Here is a 14,112-nt window from a genome sequence, read left to right as displayed (position 1 = left end):
GCGAGTAAATGGCGCTGAATGGCGTCATCATGAACTCCACAAACTAATTAATCCCGCAGCACATCTTTGAGCATGTCTTCGAAGTCGCAGTGTTCTGTCAACTACTTCAACTTCTCTATTTCGGTTGAGATGGACTCTCCTAAGGCCCTTCCTCTGGAATTATGTTTAACCCTTCGCATTATTATGGATGGCTTCGGCTGGAAATTCGTTTTCATGAGGTCCACTAATTCACTAAAGGCTTAGAATTGGTTGTATTCGAGGCCATCAGGCTGTGGATGAGATTGTATGCCTTGCTACCACATAAACTGAAAAGGATTGCCTTCTGCTTTTCCCCGCAGTAATTTTGTTCACTAAGTAAAATAAAATAAAAGCCAAGGAGGTCTACGTACTGGCTCCAGTCTTCCATAGTCGTATCGTAAGGATCGATTCGGCCGAAGAGTAGCACGACTGGTGAGTATTCATTTCTTTTATCTTAAGATTCAATGTACTCACGCTAACAAGGCAAGGTGCAGTGTCAAAGCTATTTTACCCTCGTCGCCAAATGTAATGACTTGATATACCAGGCAGGTTTCGATAGAAACTGTTAACTTTATTACAGAGAACTTTTCAGATGCTACATGCTTGAACCAGATCCTCAGATTACCCACCACGCTGAGGGATCATTGGTCAGAGCCTCCAAGAACAATCACGTGACCCCTGATGGGCAGTAGGAGAGGCTACACCTCCAATTACTACAAGACCCCTCTATTCACAGAACTGAAGTCCATCATTCCTGCAGCCATTGTCATAAATCTTTTCTGCATCCTCTGCAATGTCTTCTCATCCTTCCTAAAGTATGATGCTCAGAATTGGACACAGTACTCCGATTGAGGCCAACCCAGTGTTTCAGAGGTTCACCATACCTTCCTTGCTTTTGTACTTTATCCCTCTAGTTATAAAACCCAGGATCCAGTGTGCTTTCTCAACCCACCCTGCCACCAACAACGATTTGTGCACACAGTCCCCAGGCCCCTCTACTCCTGCTTCTCCTTTGGACATGTACCCCTTATTTTATATTGCCTTTCCTTCTTCTTACCAAAATTTATCATTTCAGACTTCTCCACATTAAATTTCATCTGCCACTTGTCTGCCCATGCCTGTTTATGTCCTCTTAAACTATGAATATCCTCCTTCCAGTTCACAATATTTACTAGTTTTGTGTCATCTGCAAATTTTGAAATTTTGTACTGTATACCCAAGCCTAGGTCATTAACATAGATCTAGAAAAGCAGTCATCCTAATACTGACCCCAGGGAAACCCCACGACATATTATCAACCAGTCGAACTAACAGCCATTCACTGCTACTGTTTTCAGTCACTCAGCCAACTTCGTATCCACCCTGCCCCTGTCCCTTTTATTCCATGGGCTTTGACTTTGCTGACAAGTCTATCATGTGGCACTTTATCAAATGCTTTTTGAAAATCCAAGCACACCTCATCAACCACATTACTCTCATCAACCCGGTTGTTGCTTCTTCAAAATAAAAACTCAAGTTAATTAAACACCATTTGCCTATAACAAATACATACGGATTGTTGTTTTTAAATCATTCATGGGATGTAGGCTTCGCTGGCTGGGCCAGCATTTATTGCCCAACCCTAGCTGCCCTTAAGAAAGTGGTGGTGGGCTGCCTTCTTGAACCACTGTAGTCCATGTGGTGTAGGTACACCCATAATGCTGTTAGGAAAGGAGTTCCAGGATTTTGTCCCAGCAACAGTGAAGGGACGGCGATATATTTCCAAGTCAGGATGGTGTGTGACATGGAAGGGAACTTCCAGGTGGTAGTGTTCCCACTTATCTGCCGCCCTTGTCCTTCTAAATGATAGCGGTCGTGGATTTGGAAGGTGCGGTTAAAGTGAATTGCTGCAGTGCATCTTATAGATGGTAAACACTGCTGCAACTGTACGCCGGTGGTGGAGGGAGTGAATGTTTGTGGATGTGGTGCCACTCAAGCAGGCTGTTTTGCCCTAGACAACGTCAAGCTTCTTGAGTGTTGTGGAAGCTGCACTCATCCAGGCAAGTGGAGAGTATTCCATCACACTCCTAACTTGTGCCTTGTAGATGCTGGACAGGCTTTGGGGAGTCAGGAGGTGAGTTACTCGTCACATGATTCCTAGCCTCTGACCTGCTCTTGTAGCCACAGTATTTATATGGCTAGTCCAGTTCAGTTTCTGTGGTAGCTCCCAGGATGTTGGTAGTGGGGGTTCAGTAATGGTAATGCCATTGAACATCAAGGGGTGAAGGTTGGATTCTCTCTTGTTGGAGATGGTCATTGCCAGACACTTGTGTGATACAATGTTGCTTGCCACTTGTCAACAAAGACTGAATATTTTCTAGGTCTTGCTGCAGTTGGACATGGGCTGCTTCAGTATCTGAGTCATTGCGAATAGTACTGAAAATTGTGCAATCTTCAGTGAACACCCCCACTTCTGATCTTATGATGGAAGGAAGGTCGTTGATGAAGCAAATAAAGATGGTTGGGTCGAGGACACTACCCTGAGGAACTCCTGTAGTGAGTCCTGGAGCTGAGATGACTGAGCTCCGACAACCACAACCATCCTCCTTTGTGCAAACTATTACTCCAACCAGCGGAGAGTTTTCCACCTGATTCCCACTGGCTCCAGTTTTGCTAGGGTTCCTTGATGCCACGCTCAGTCAAATGTTGTCTTGATGTCAAGGGCAGTCAGTCTCACCTCACCCCGGGAGTTCAGCTCTTTTGTCCATGTTTGAACTAAGGCTGTAATGAGGTCAGGAGCTAAGTGGCCCTGGTGGAACCCAAACTGAGTGTCAGTAAGCAGGTTATTGCTAAGTAAGTGCCACTTGATAGCATTGTTGATGATCCCTTCCATTACTTTACTGATGATTGAGTGTAGATTGATGGGGCAGTAGTTGGCTGTGTTGGATTTGTCCTGCTTTTTCTGTACAGGACATACCTGGGCAATTTTCCACATTGCCAGGTAGATGCCATTGTTGTAGCTGTACTGGAACAACTTGGCTAGGGACACAGCAAGTTCTGGAGCACAAGTCTTCAGTACTATTGCCGGAATATCAACAGGACCCATAGCCTTTGTACTTTTCCAGTGCTTTCGCCATTTCTTGATATCACATGGAGTGAATTGAATTGGCTGAAGACTGGCATTGTGATGCTGGGGCCCTCCAAAGCAGGCCAAGATGGATCATCCACTTGGCATTTCTGGCTGAAGAATATAGCAAATGCTTCAGCCTTATTTTTTGCACCGATGTACTGGGCTCCCCCATCATTGAGGATGGGGATACTTGTGGAGCCTCCTTCTCCAGTGAGTTGTTCAATTGTTCACCATCATTCACGACCGGATGTGGCAGGTCTGTAGAGCTAAGATCTGAGCTGGTTGTGGGATCGCTTAGCTCTGTCTATCACTTGCTGCTTATGCTATTTGGCACGCATGCAGTCCTGTGTTATAGCTTCACCAGGTTGACAGCTTATTTTAGAAATGCCTGGTGCTGCTCTTGGCATGCCCTCCTGCACTCTTCATTCAGCCAGGGTTGATCCCCTGACTTGAAGGTAATGGTAAAGTGAGGGATATGCTTGGCCATGAGGTTACAGATTGTGTACAAGTTCAATTCTGCTGCTGCTGATGGCCCACAGCACCTCATGGATGCCCAGTCTTGAATTGCTAGATCTGTTCAAAATCTATCCCATTTAGCACGGTGGTAGTGCGACACAACACGATGGAGGGTATCCTCAATGTGAAGGCAGAACTTCATCTCCACAACGACTGTGCAGCGGTCACTCTTACTGACACTGTCATGGACAGATGCATCTGTGGCAGATAGGTTGGTGAGGATGAGGTCAAGAATGTTTTTCCCTCTTGTTAGTTCCCTCACCAACTGCCGAAGACCCAGTCTAACAGCTTTGTCATTTAGGGCTCGACCAGCTCAGTCAGTAGTGGTTCTACCCAGCCACTCTTGGTGATGGACATAAGTTCCCCACCCAGAGTGCATTCTGCGTCCTTGCCACCCTCAGTGCTTCCTCCAAGTGATGTTCAACATGGAGGGTCACTGATTCACCACCTGAGGGAGGGCGGTACATGGTAATCAGCAGGAGCTTTCCTTGCCCATGTTTGAGCTGACGCCATGAGACTTCATGGGGTCTGGAGTCAATGTTGAGGACTCCCAGGACAACTCCCTCCCAACTGTATGCCACTGTGCCACCACCTCTGCTGCATCTATCTTGCCGGTGGGACAAAATATACCCAGGGATGTTGATGATGGTTTCTGGGACATTATCTGTAAGGGCTGTTGCTTGACTAGTCTGTGTGATAGCTCTCCCAATTTTGGCACTAGCCCTGGATGTTACTAAAGAGGACTTGCAGGGTTGACAGGGCTGAGTTTGCCGTTGTCATGTCTGGTGCCTAATTCGATGCCAGGTGGTCCAGTTTCATTGCTTTTTTGAGGATTTGTAGTGGTTTGATACAACACAGTGGCACAGTGGCTTGCTAGACCATTTCAGAGGGAATTTAAGAGTGAACCACATTGCTGTGAGTCTGGAGTCACATGTAGGCCAGACCACTTAAGGACAGCAGATTTCCTTCCTTAAAGGGCAATCGTGAACCAGATGAGTTTTTACAACAATCAACAATAGCTTTTTGGTAATATTAAACTTTTAACTCCGGATTTTCACTGAATTCAAATTCCTATGGCAGGATTTAAACCCTGGTCCCTCTGAATTACTCTGGCTCTCTGGATTACTAGTCCAGCAACAATACCACTACGTCCTCACCTCCCCCAATTTTGTCCCAGATTATCGTCTCTGAAAGCTTTCCCACCACCGGGGTTAAACTGACAGGCCTGTAGTTACCAGGCTTATTTTTACACCGCTTTTTCAACAGGGTTGTAATGTTTGCTGTTCTCCAGTCCTCAGACTCCATCCCTGCATCGCAGGGGGACTGGAAGATTATGGCCGGCACTTCTGCAAATCCATCCTTACTTCCATCAGCATCCACAGATGCATCTAATCTGGTCCTGGTGACTTAACAACTTTAAATACACCCTGTTTTTCTAATACCTCATTGATAATTTTCAGCCCATCTAGTATGTCAACTACCTCTATGGGCAACCTTTCTCTGAAATGCTCTTATTAAATAGCACATTATTCAATTTTGTGAAGTTCCAACGGTTCAAAAAGATGTGTAAAAATTAGCAAAATGTGCAGGGCTACTAGGAAATGGCAGAGAAGTGAGCTCTTACAGGCCAAATGGCCTCCTCTTGTGCCATAACCATTCTATGATTCTTCATTTCTTTTCTTAAACAGCATATGCTGCCAACTGAAAAATGAGTCAGTGCAATGGAAATGGTGATCCAGCCATCCAGAGGTTTAAAACTATTACCTAGAATGACTAGACTTTTGATTTTCCCTCTTCCTCAGAGAACATTTACATTGTGACTTCCCTTTATGGTACAGCTGAGTTAGGGAACATCAGTTTTAAGAATTACAAACATGAACTTATGTTTTATCCTTCACTAGCATATGCATTGGTGATCCAACCCATAATCATAAACAGTGATCCAATTGCTCAAGTTGAATGGATATAAATTTAGGATTAAATTTGTTAATATCCTAGAAGTTAGTCATTAGTCCTGATTTGTATGACATACTCAATTTCCAAAGAACAATTTGATATTCTATTGACTTTACAACAGGATGACATAAATCCAAATAGCTGTGTGATAATGTTTCATCACCAATGGGACATGAAAAGAACCTTGCTCCCACCCTATTCCCCCTCTGATTAAGGATCTCAAACTCAAACTGGTGTTGCTACTCCACTGAAATTCAGGTTAGCACACAATTTGTCAACAATTCACTCCATACCACTTGAACAGTTAACATGGTGAGGCTGTTAAAAGTTATAATTGGAACTAATTGCCAACAGAAACAACCATTAAACATGTATTCAAATTTACCTTCTCCTTCCTCAGCTCCTCCTTCAGCATTTCACGCAGTTTTCGAGCTTTCCTCAGTCGCTCAAGGTCAGATGGAATTTTTGCTGATTTAGGACGTGCAGGCGAGTGACTTGGGGATGGCACAATTCCTTTTGTAGGCGGGCTGCTGGGCGTAACCCTTTCTTTAAGTGGTGAGGACAGTATCTTCCGTGCCACAGGTGGTCGGGCAGAATTGGTTCCAACAGTTGGATCTTTGTGCACAGGGCTTTTAACTGGAGAGAACTGAGGTACTTGAGGAATTGGAGTTTTCTTTTCTGGCAATTTGTTATCTTGTCCTGAAGAGGGTTTGCGTTTCTCTTGTGATCTGGTAAGTGGTTTGTCAGTAGTAGACGTCTGTGATGGAGAAGCATTACCTTGAATGGATGCAGCAATGGGCACAGAATTTAATGGGTTTTGCTGCTGAGGAGGAGATTTTGGTGTTACACTGCTTGATGGTTGCGCAGGCACAGATGTAGACCTCGGTTTGGCCAAATTTGGCATGGTGGAGAAACGTTTCCTTCTTTGCAAAGGTGCCACAGAGAGTTTACTGTTGACACCAGGCTCTCCAGTCTTATCATTTTTGTCATTCCTTAAAAAAAGAAAAAGCCTGCAAGTTTTACTTAGCTCTTAATTTTACATAATAACAGTTAGAAAAATTGGTTAAAATGCAAATAAAGACAAATCCTATATATAAATAAATAAAATAAAATTTGTCAAATTAAATACCATTTGCTAACTAACATCACATTTTGTTTTTATTTTGGCACTTAATGGAAATAGAAGGCACAAATTAGTTCTATCATGAAGATAGAATTACTTCCCAGCCATTTTAGTAGTTTAATTAACTGAGAAACCAATTGACCTATGTTAACAATGAGGTGCAAGAGAGGAAGAGATGCAAAAAATCATGGTTTTCTAACTCAATAGTAGATTATGTGGGCCAAGGAGAGGCTGGTCTGACAAAGTATCAACAACATTACCAATAAAATTAAAGGCTAAGTACCCTCAAATTGACCGCGTCCAGCACAGGTAAGAACAACAGATTAAGAAAGCTGATATTTAATTGAAGGTACAAATTTTTACCAAGGCTGAAGTTTCCTGAGTAACTGAGGAATACAACCCTGGAAGATCCAAAATTCATTCCAAAAGTTAATCACAGCTCCCACTCCCAATTCAGGAGTCAAATAGCCAACCCATGCTCATCATAGAGGCTCACAAATCTATAACGCAATGAATGCTCGTGGATTTATAATTCAGCGTTCATCTTTCTGGCAAGATACTAAACTGAGCTCCCAGCTGGCTTATTTGTGAATCTTTTAAGAGTCACCTGCATCAATTTCTCATTAAAACTGCAAAAACAAGTCAGAAACAACTAATTCCCATCCTTAAAAAGGCAAAATTGTACATATGCCAGAGATCTGAAATAAAACAGAAATTGCTGGTAATACTCAGCAAATCAGGCAGCATTTGCAGAGAGAGAAACAGAGTCAATGTTTCAGGTTGATGACGCTTCATCAGAACTGGCAAAAGTTAGAGATATAACAAGTTTTAAGCAAGGCTGCGTTTGCTGCCAATATGGTGCACGCACAGCTGTATGCCATCTTTACAGGTGCCAAGGAGCAGCATGCACAGTCATCACTAACCCTGTAATTACAAATATTACAGCAGCATCAAGTGAACACTTTTAACATCCCATCCATCTACAGCTCACCTCAAACCTCTCAGACAGGGCTGGAAAGAGAAGCGGCAAATGAGATCAACTCTGTCTGCCCATTCTCACCCCCAGCCTCCAATTAAAATGACACATCATTAATTAAAAAAAGGAATATCAAAAGAAATGGCTGGGGAAAGAGAGAAAGCAGGAGAGATTCAGGCAGGGAAATGGCCACGCCCCAACTGCCCACCCATTGTGGGGCTCAGGAAGCATTGGGGATTTGCTTAAAATTTCAAACCAGCCATTTAATTAGTTCAGAGGGATGGTTCACCTGGTTGTATTTTTTTTGTGGTATAAATCATCTTGGGGATACATCAGTAATGAAATAAGATTCATTATTAGAAGTTTGAAGGCTGTCAAAAAGAAGCTGGCACTGTTTATGAGGGTGGATTTGTCTCTCCTCCAAATTACATCATTGGATTCTGCGCAAGCGCCAACAAGGGTGCATGTGCAGGCAGGTTTTGATGGCCATCTTGCGCAGGCAGGAGATACAATGTTTAAGCAATTAAAGAGGAAGGGGTGGTGGAGGGAAGAAGAAAGAACAAAAGAGAGTCTGTGATAGGGTGGAGGCAGGATTGTTTAAATGTCAAAATGCAGGCAGGTGCAAGGCAAAAGGGAATGTTAATGGAACACGTAAAGAAACAAAAGATGAGTCTAGAGGTGCAAGTACCCAATTTTGACACATTTCCTGGTGCAAAGAAATATGACATTTCATCACTGTGCTTTAGCTTATGCATCCCAAGCTCTTAGACATGTTTCCAATGAATTTGCAAGTAAAAGGAAAATGCTCCAATTTTCATTCCTGTACCCCAAAAGCATTGACAGATGCTAAGGTTTGATTGTCTCCCATAACTCGGCAGTTTCTTATCCAAGTGACTAATTTCCAGAGTATGAATGATAAGTAAATATCAGTGGCAAGTGTCATTATAGTAAATTTTCAGATGGTTTACTTTCTACCCTCACGCAATTTCAGCAGGGAGGGGATGGGAGGCAATCAAAGGAAAGAGATTAAAAGTAGAAACTCTAAGGGAGCCTGAACTTCCACGAAGCAGCAATCAGAGCCAGATCACCACTCCGGTCCAAGTTTCTGACCTCAAAATCAAAGCAATCCCTTCTTACCAGACTTTCCAACTCAGGCCCACCGAGAAGTGTAGAGCAGGACGCTCCCGAGGCCTTCAGTCAGGGGCTGCACAATTGGAACTAAGGAGGCCACGCCCTGTTTTCTACAGCACTAGCTGCCATTTAGCAGGTAAGTTTAAAGGTCCAAATACTTACAAGCCAAGGAGAAGTTAGGCTTGTAAGGTAAGTGGGTAGGACTGGCAGGGGCGGGGTTTGGGGAGAGGCTGGCACATCGGGTGGTCAGTGGTGGGGGCTGGGCTGGTTGGACAGTGTGCTGGGGATGTGGGTCGGTGGATCAGGTAATCAGTCTGGGGTTGTGACTAGTCGGGGGGAGTTGGGGGGGGGTCAGCGGAGGTGTGGGGGCGGGGGGGGGTGGGGGTAGGTTGTCAGTGGGGGCAGGGGCTAGGGGTGTGGCCAGCGGTCAGTCAGGGGGTCGGGTAGACAGTGGGGGGGTTAGATGTTCGGTGGGAGAGGGTCCCATTGGGGGGTCAGTACTATAGTTACACAGGAGCTGAGGATGGTTTTAATTCTGAGATAAAAACAAAAAACTGCGGATGCTGGAAATCCAAAACAAAAACAGAATTACCTGGAAAAACTCAGCAGGTCTGGCAGCATCGGCGGAGAAGAAAAGAGTTGACATTTCGAGTCCTCATGACCCTGAGTTTTTCTAGGTAATTCTGTTTTTGTTATGGTTTTAATTCTTCTCACTTTTCATGGGTAACTATTACTATAAAACAGTCGGAACCATCTGACATTTGCAATTTGAATCATACTTTCAGATGGTTCTGATTGCAGGGCAATTGCCCAATGAAAGTTTGAACTTCCTGGGCAATATTTACCTGGGCACCTCCTGGAGTGGGGAGCTCCCAAACAACTATGGGTTAACCCCCAGCTACAACTCCAAGAAGCTCAAAAGTTATGGGCTTTCATCTGTTCGTTAACCTGGATAATTGAGGCCTCCTGTAGTAAACCTGCTACTATTCTGCCTGAAATTAGCCAGAAAGACTTGGGTTTAAGTTGAAATATTTCTGGTCCATGTGGTCCTCACATCACGCAAAGTATTTGTCTCCAGAAATGTTCAAGGAGTTAAAAGGAAAAGAAAAATATGTATTTTAGAAGTTGAGCCAAGAAAGTAACTTTTACTAATGACGAACCTACCTAATTATTGGACACAAGCCAAAAAATGCATGAGAGTGCTATGATCCTGTACCAGAATTCATGCTTTGACTCAAAAATCCAGTAGCAATCAATATTCCAGATTAATAATGTCACTAGAGGATTTTGATGCATGCACTATTCGTTTTACTTTACATAGTAGTTTTAACTATTCTTTCAGACCACGCCCTTTACTCTCAGTCCCAAAAGACTATGAATAAATGAAGTAATTAGTTTACCATATGTCTATTTCAGCTCTTCTCCCCACCTATCAAACCAGAAAATAAAATGTTTTTTTGTTAACTCATCACAAATATGAACATTTTTTAAATAATCAAAGCGGTAAAAAATTCAACCCCAGGAATGGGAAATAATCAGAGCAACTCCCGACTTTCCTTCCCTTGACTTCAATGCAAAGGCAAATTCTACAGAATATATGGTGGTGGTTGATCTTGAACTGTACTCCAGAATGTCTCAATCTGAGAATTTCAATTATTATTTACTGGGATTTTGCAATTTTAAACTGACAAAATCTTTCAAGTTTCAAATGCTTAGTCTCATTGACCAACATTCAACTACCTGCAATACTGTCCTACAGATTCTAGATGAATTCAGCAATTATTTATGATTCACTCAAAGTTTATGCAGAAAAGTGATTTAACAGTGCTGTTTTATTACTATGCTGGGACCAGTGTCTACTGTTGTGTCATTATAACGGATGCTGCATTCAGCAACACATCCAAGATGTAACTAACAATGAATCCAAGAGTACAGCACCATCTCATTTCTATACAATCAGAGTTACACATCACAGAAACAGGCCTTTCAGCCCATCATGTCTGTGCTGGCCATCAAGCACTATCTATTTTAATCCAATTTTCCAACACTTGGCCCATAATCCTGTATGCTCTGGCATTTCAAGTGCTCATCTAAGTACTTCTTAAATGTTGTGAAGGTTCCTGTCTCTACCACACCCTTAGGCAATGTGTTGTAAATTCCAACCACCCTCTGGGTGAAAAAATGTTTCCTCAAATTCCCTCTAAACATCCTGCCCCTTACCTTAAATCGATGCCCACTGGTTATTGACACCTCCGCTAAGGGGAAAAGTTTCTTCCTATCTACCCTATCTGTGCCCCTTATAATTTTGTATACCTCTATCAGGTCCTCCCCTCAGCCTTCTCTGCTTTAAGGAAAACAACCCTAGCCTATCCAGTCTCTCTTCGTAGCTGAAACACTCCAGCCCAGGCAACATCCTGGTGAATCTCCTCTGCACCCTCTCCAGTGCAATCACATCCTTCTTATAGTGTAGTGACCAGAAGTGCAAACAGTACTCCAGCTAACTAGCGTTTTATACAACTCCAACATAACCTCCCTGCTCTTATATTCTATGCCTCGGCTAATAAAGACAAGTATCCCATATGCCTTCTTAACCACCTTATCTAACTATACTGCTGCCTTCAGGGATCCCTTGCCGTGTTAGTCCTCCCAAAATGTATTACCTCACACTTCTCAGGATTAAATTCCAATTGCCACTGCTCTGCTCATCTTACCAGCTCATCTATATCATCCTGCAATCTAAGGCTTTCCTCCTCACTACTTATGACACCACCAATTTTCGATCATACCTCCTACATTCACATCTAAATTATTACCATACAGTACAAACAGCAAAGGTCCTAGCACCGATCCCTGCCGGATACCATTCTTCACAGGCTTCCAATCGCAAAAACAACCTTCGACATCACCCTCTGCCTCCTAGCACTAAGCCAATTTCAGATCCCATTTGCCAAATTGCCCTGCATCCCATGGGCTCTTACCTTCTTGACCATTCTCCCATGCGGGATCTTGTCAAAAGCCTCACTGAAGTCCATGTAGACTACATCAACTGTATTACCCTCATCTACACAACTAGTCACTTCCTTGAAAAATTAAATCAAATTTGTTAAACATCTCCCCTTGACAAAAGCTGACTATCCTGATTAATCCCTGCCTATCCAAGTGGAGATTAATCCTGTCCCTCAGAATTTTTTCCAATAGTTTCCCTACCACTAATGTTAAACTCACGGGCCTGTAATTCCCTGGTTTATCCCTACTACTCTTCTTGAATAATGGTACCACATTCGCACCTCTCCTGTGGCCAGAGAGGATTTGAAAATTAGTGTCAGAACCCCTGCAATCACCTCTCTTGCCTCACATAGTAGCCTGGGATCCATCTCATCAGGGCCTGGGGATTTATCCACTTTTAAGCCCACTAAAGCATCTAATACCTCCTCCCTTTCAATGCTAATTTGTTCAAATATATCATAGTCCCCGTCTCTGATTTCTATACCTACATCGTCCTTCTCCATAGTGAACACAGATGAAAAGTAATCATTCAAAACATCACTTATGTCCTCCAGTTCCATGCACAGATTGCCACTTTGGTCCCGAAAGGGCCCTACTCTTTCCCTGGTTATCCTCTCGATCTTAATATATTTATAAAATGCCTTGGGATTTTCCTTTATCTTGCCCACCAGTGTTTTTTCATGCCCTGTCTTCGCTCTCCTAATTACTTTTTTTTTTTAAGTACCCCCCTACACTTTCTATACTTCTCTAGGGCTTCTGCTGTTTTCAGCCCTCTGCATCTGCCATAAGCCTTCTCTTTTTGCCTTATCCAATCCGGTACATCCAGGGTTCCCTGGACTTGTTGGTCCTACCCTTCACCTTTAAGGAACATGTTGGCCCTGAACTCTCACTATTTCCTTTTTGAATGACTCCCACTGGTTTGATGTAAACTTACCTACAAATAGCTGCTCCCTGTCCACTTTGGCCAGATTCTGTCTTATCATATTGAAATCGACCTTCCCCCAATGCAGGGCCTTTATTTCCGGTCCATCTTTGTCCTTTTCCATAACTACCTTAAATCTTATGGAGTTATGTTTCTACTTTATGGCTGTATTCTTTATTTTTTGTCAGTAAGAGTACTTTGGTGGACAGAAACAATTAAAGACATGCAGTATTAAATCACTAATTTGACTGATACTATATCAATTTATTTAACTTAATGATAGTGTAGCTTCTATGTACTGCAGGAATGAGCCAATTACAATAGGCAAAACAGAAACTGCAGTTGGTCCAAATACAGACAAATTTTGAATGGGAAGATGACGATTAAAATTATGATATTTTGGATGTGTATTTGAGTTAAATCAGTACTAACTTGTTAATTGGAACATTCTCCTGTTGTTCATCTGGGTCATCTCTTTCTTCCTGTCCTATGCTTAGATTAGGTAGTGGTGCTGGTGGAACTGACAACACAGCTGGAGACTCAGACGCATCTTTTTCATTGGAAGTCTTTCTTTCTGGACTTGGTTGCTGGACTGAGGAATGAGCCTTGTCATCTTCCTTGGCGGTTTGTGATGAACCTCTTCCACCAGGCTTCACATTGGGTTTTATACTGAGTCTTGAGCGGCGAAACATCCTGCAAGGTACAGGAAGACAAATAACAGATTGCAGAATCTCATAACACCAATAATCTTCAAATTAATCACTTGCATTTGTCTCAGAAAATACTTCCAAATTCTATATTTCTCAAGCTGAAATTCAATGTTCATTCACCAATTGTAGGGATGTTAAAATATAGTCAGGCTCAACTAATTCAAGCTGTAAAGGCACTTTGCAATTCAAACTGTAAATTAGGTACAGATTAGAACAGTTTAAAACTACTCCAACAGGGTCCAAAAACTATACTCTGCCCAACTGATTAATTTCCCACATTTGCTTTATTCTGATGGGCCTCTTTAATAAAAATCTAGCTCCTCACCTCACCCATTAAATTACTTGGCATCTAGTGAGCCAGGAATAACTTGATTATGATGCACAAGGTGTCACAACTGTATGGGACAGACTAGATGGAGCAGGAGGTCTTTCCCAGTACAATATATTCACATGCTCATGTGTTAAATGCTTTGTCCAATAGCTCAATGATTAAAAGTACCCAAGAGTGACACACTGAGCTGGATCCCTAAAGCCCCATATTCAATTCTATGTTTGTACTAAGTCATTGAATCTCATCTAATGCTGGTGAGGTAACAATTACATCAGCACCCTAAGCCAGAGGAGAGAACAAGTACTGGCCAAGTT

The 14,112-nt window shown here is 42.8% G+C and overlaps 1 protein-coding gene across 1 annotated transcript in view; it reads right to left on the bottom strand.

Moving 5' to 3' along the window:
- LOC121276798 (transcription factor TFIIIB component B'' homolog) overlaps nucleotides 1-14,112 on the bottom strand; it is a 134,781-nt gene that overhangs the window by 108,542 nt on the left and 12,127 nt on the right. Inside the window, exons 2-3 of the mRNA XM_041185343.1 lie at nucleotides 13,190-13,450; nucleotides 5,985-6,591 (exon numbers count right to left, since the gene is read on the bottom strand). Coding sequence (XP_041041277.1) covers nucleotides 5,985-6,591; nucleotides 13,190-13,449 — 867 coding nt within the window. The 5' untranslated portion in view covers nucleotide 13,450. The remainder of the gene's footprint in view (nucleotides 1-5,984; nucleotides 6,592-13,189; nucleotides 13,451-14,112) is intronic.

Source organism: Carcharodon carcharias, chromosome 4, assembly GCF_017639515.1.
Source record: "Carcharodon carcharias isolate sCarCar2 chromosome 4, sCarCar2.pri, whole genome shotgun sequence".
Lineage (NCBI taxonomy): Eukaryota > Metazoa > Chordata > Chondrichthyes > Lamniformes > Lamnidae > Carcharodon > Carcharodon carcharias.
This window is presented reverse-complemented; position numbering and strand designations above follow the sequence as displayed.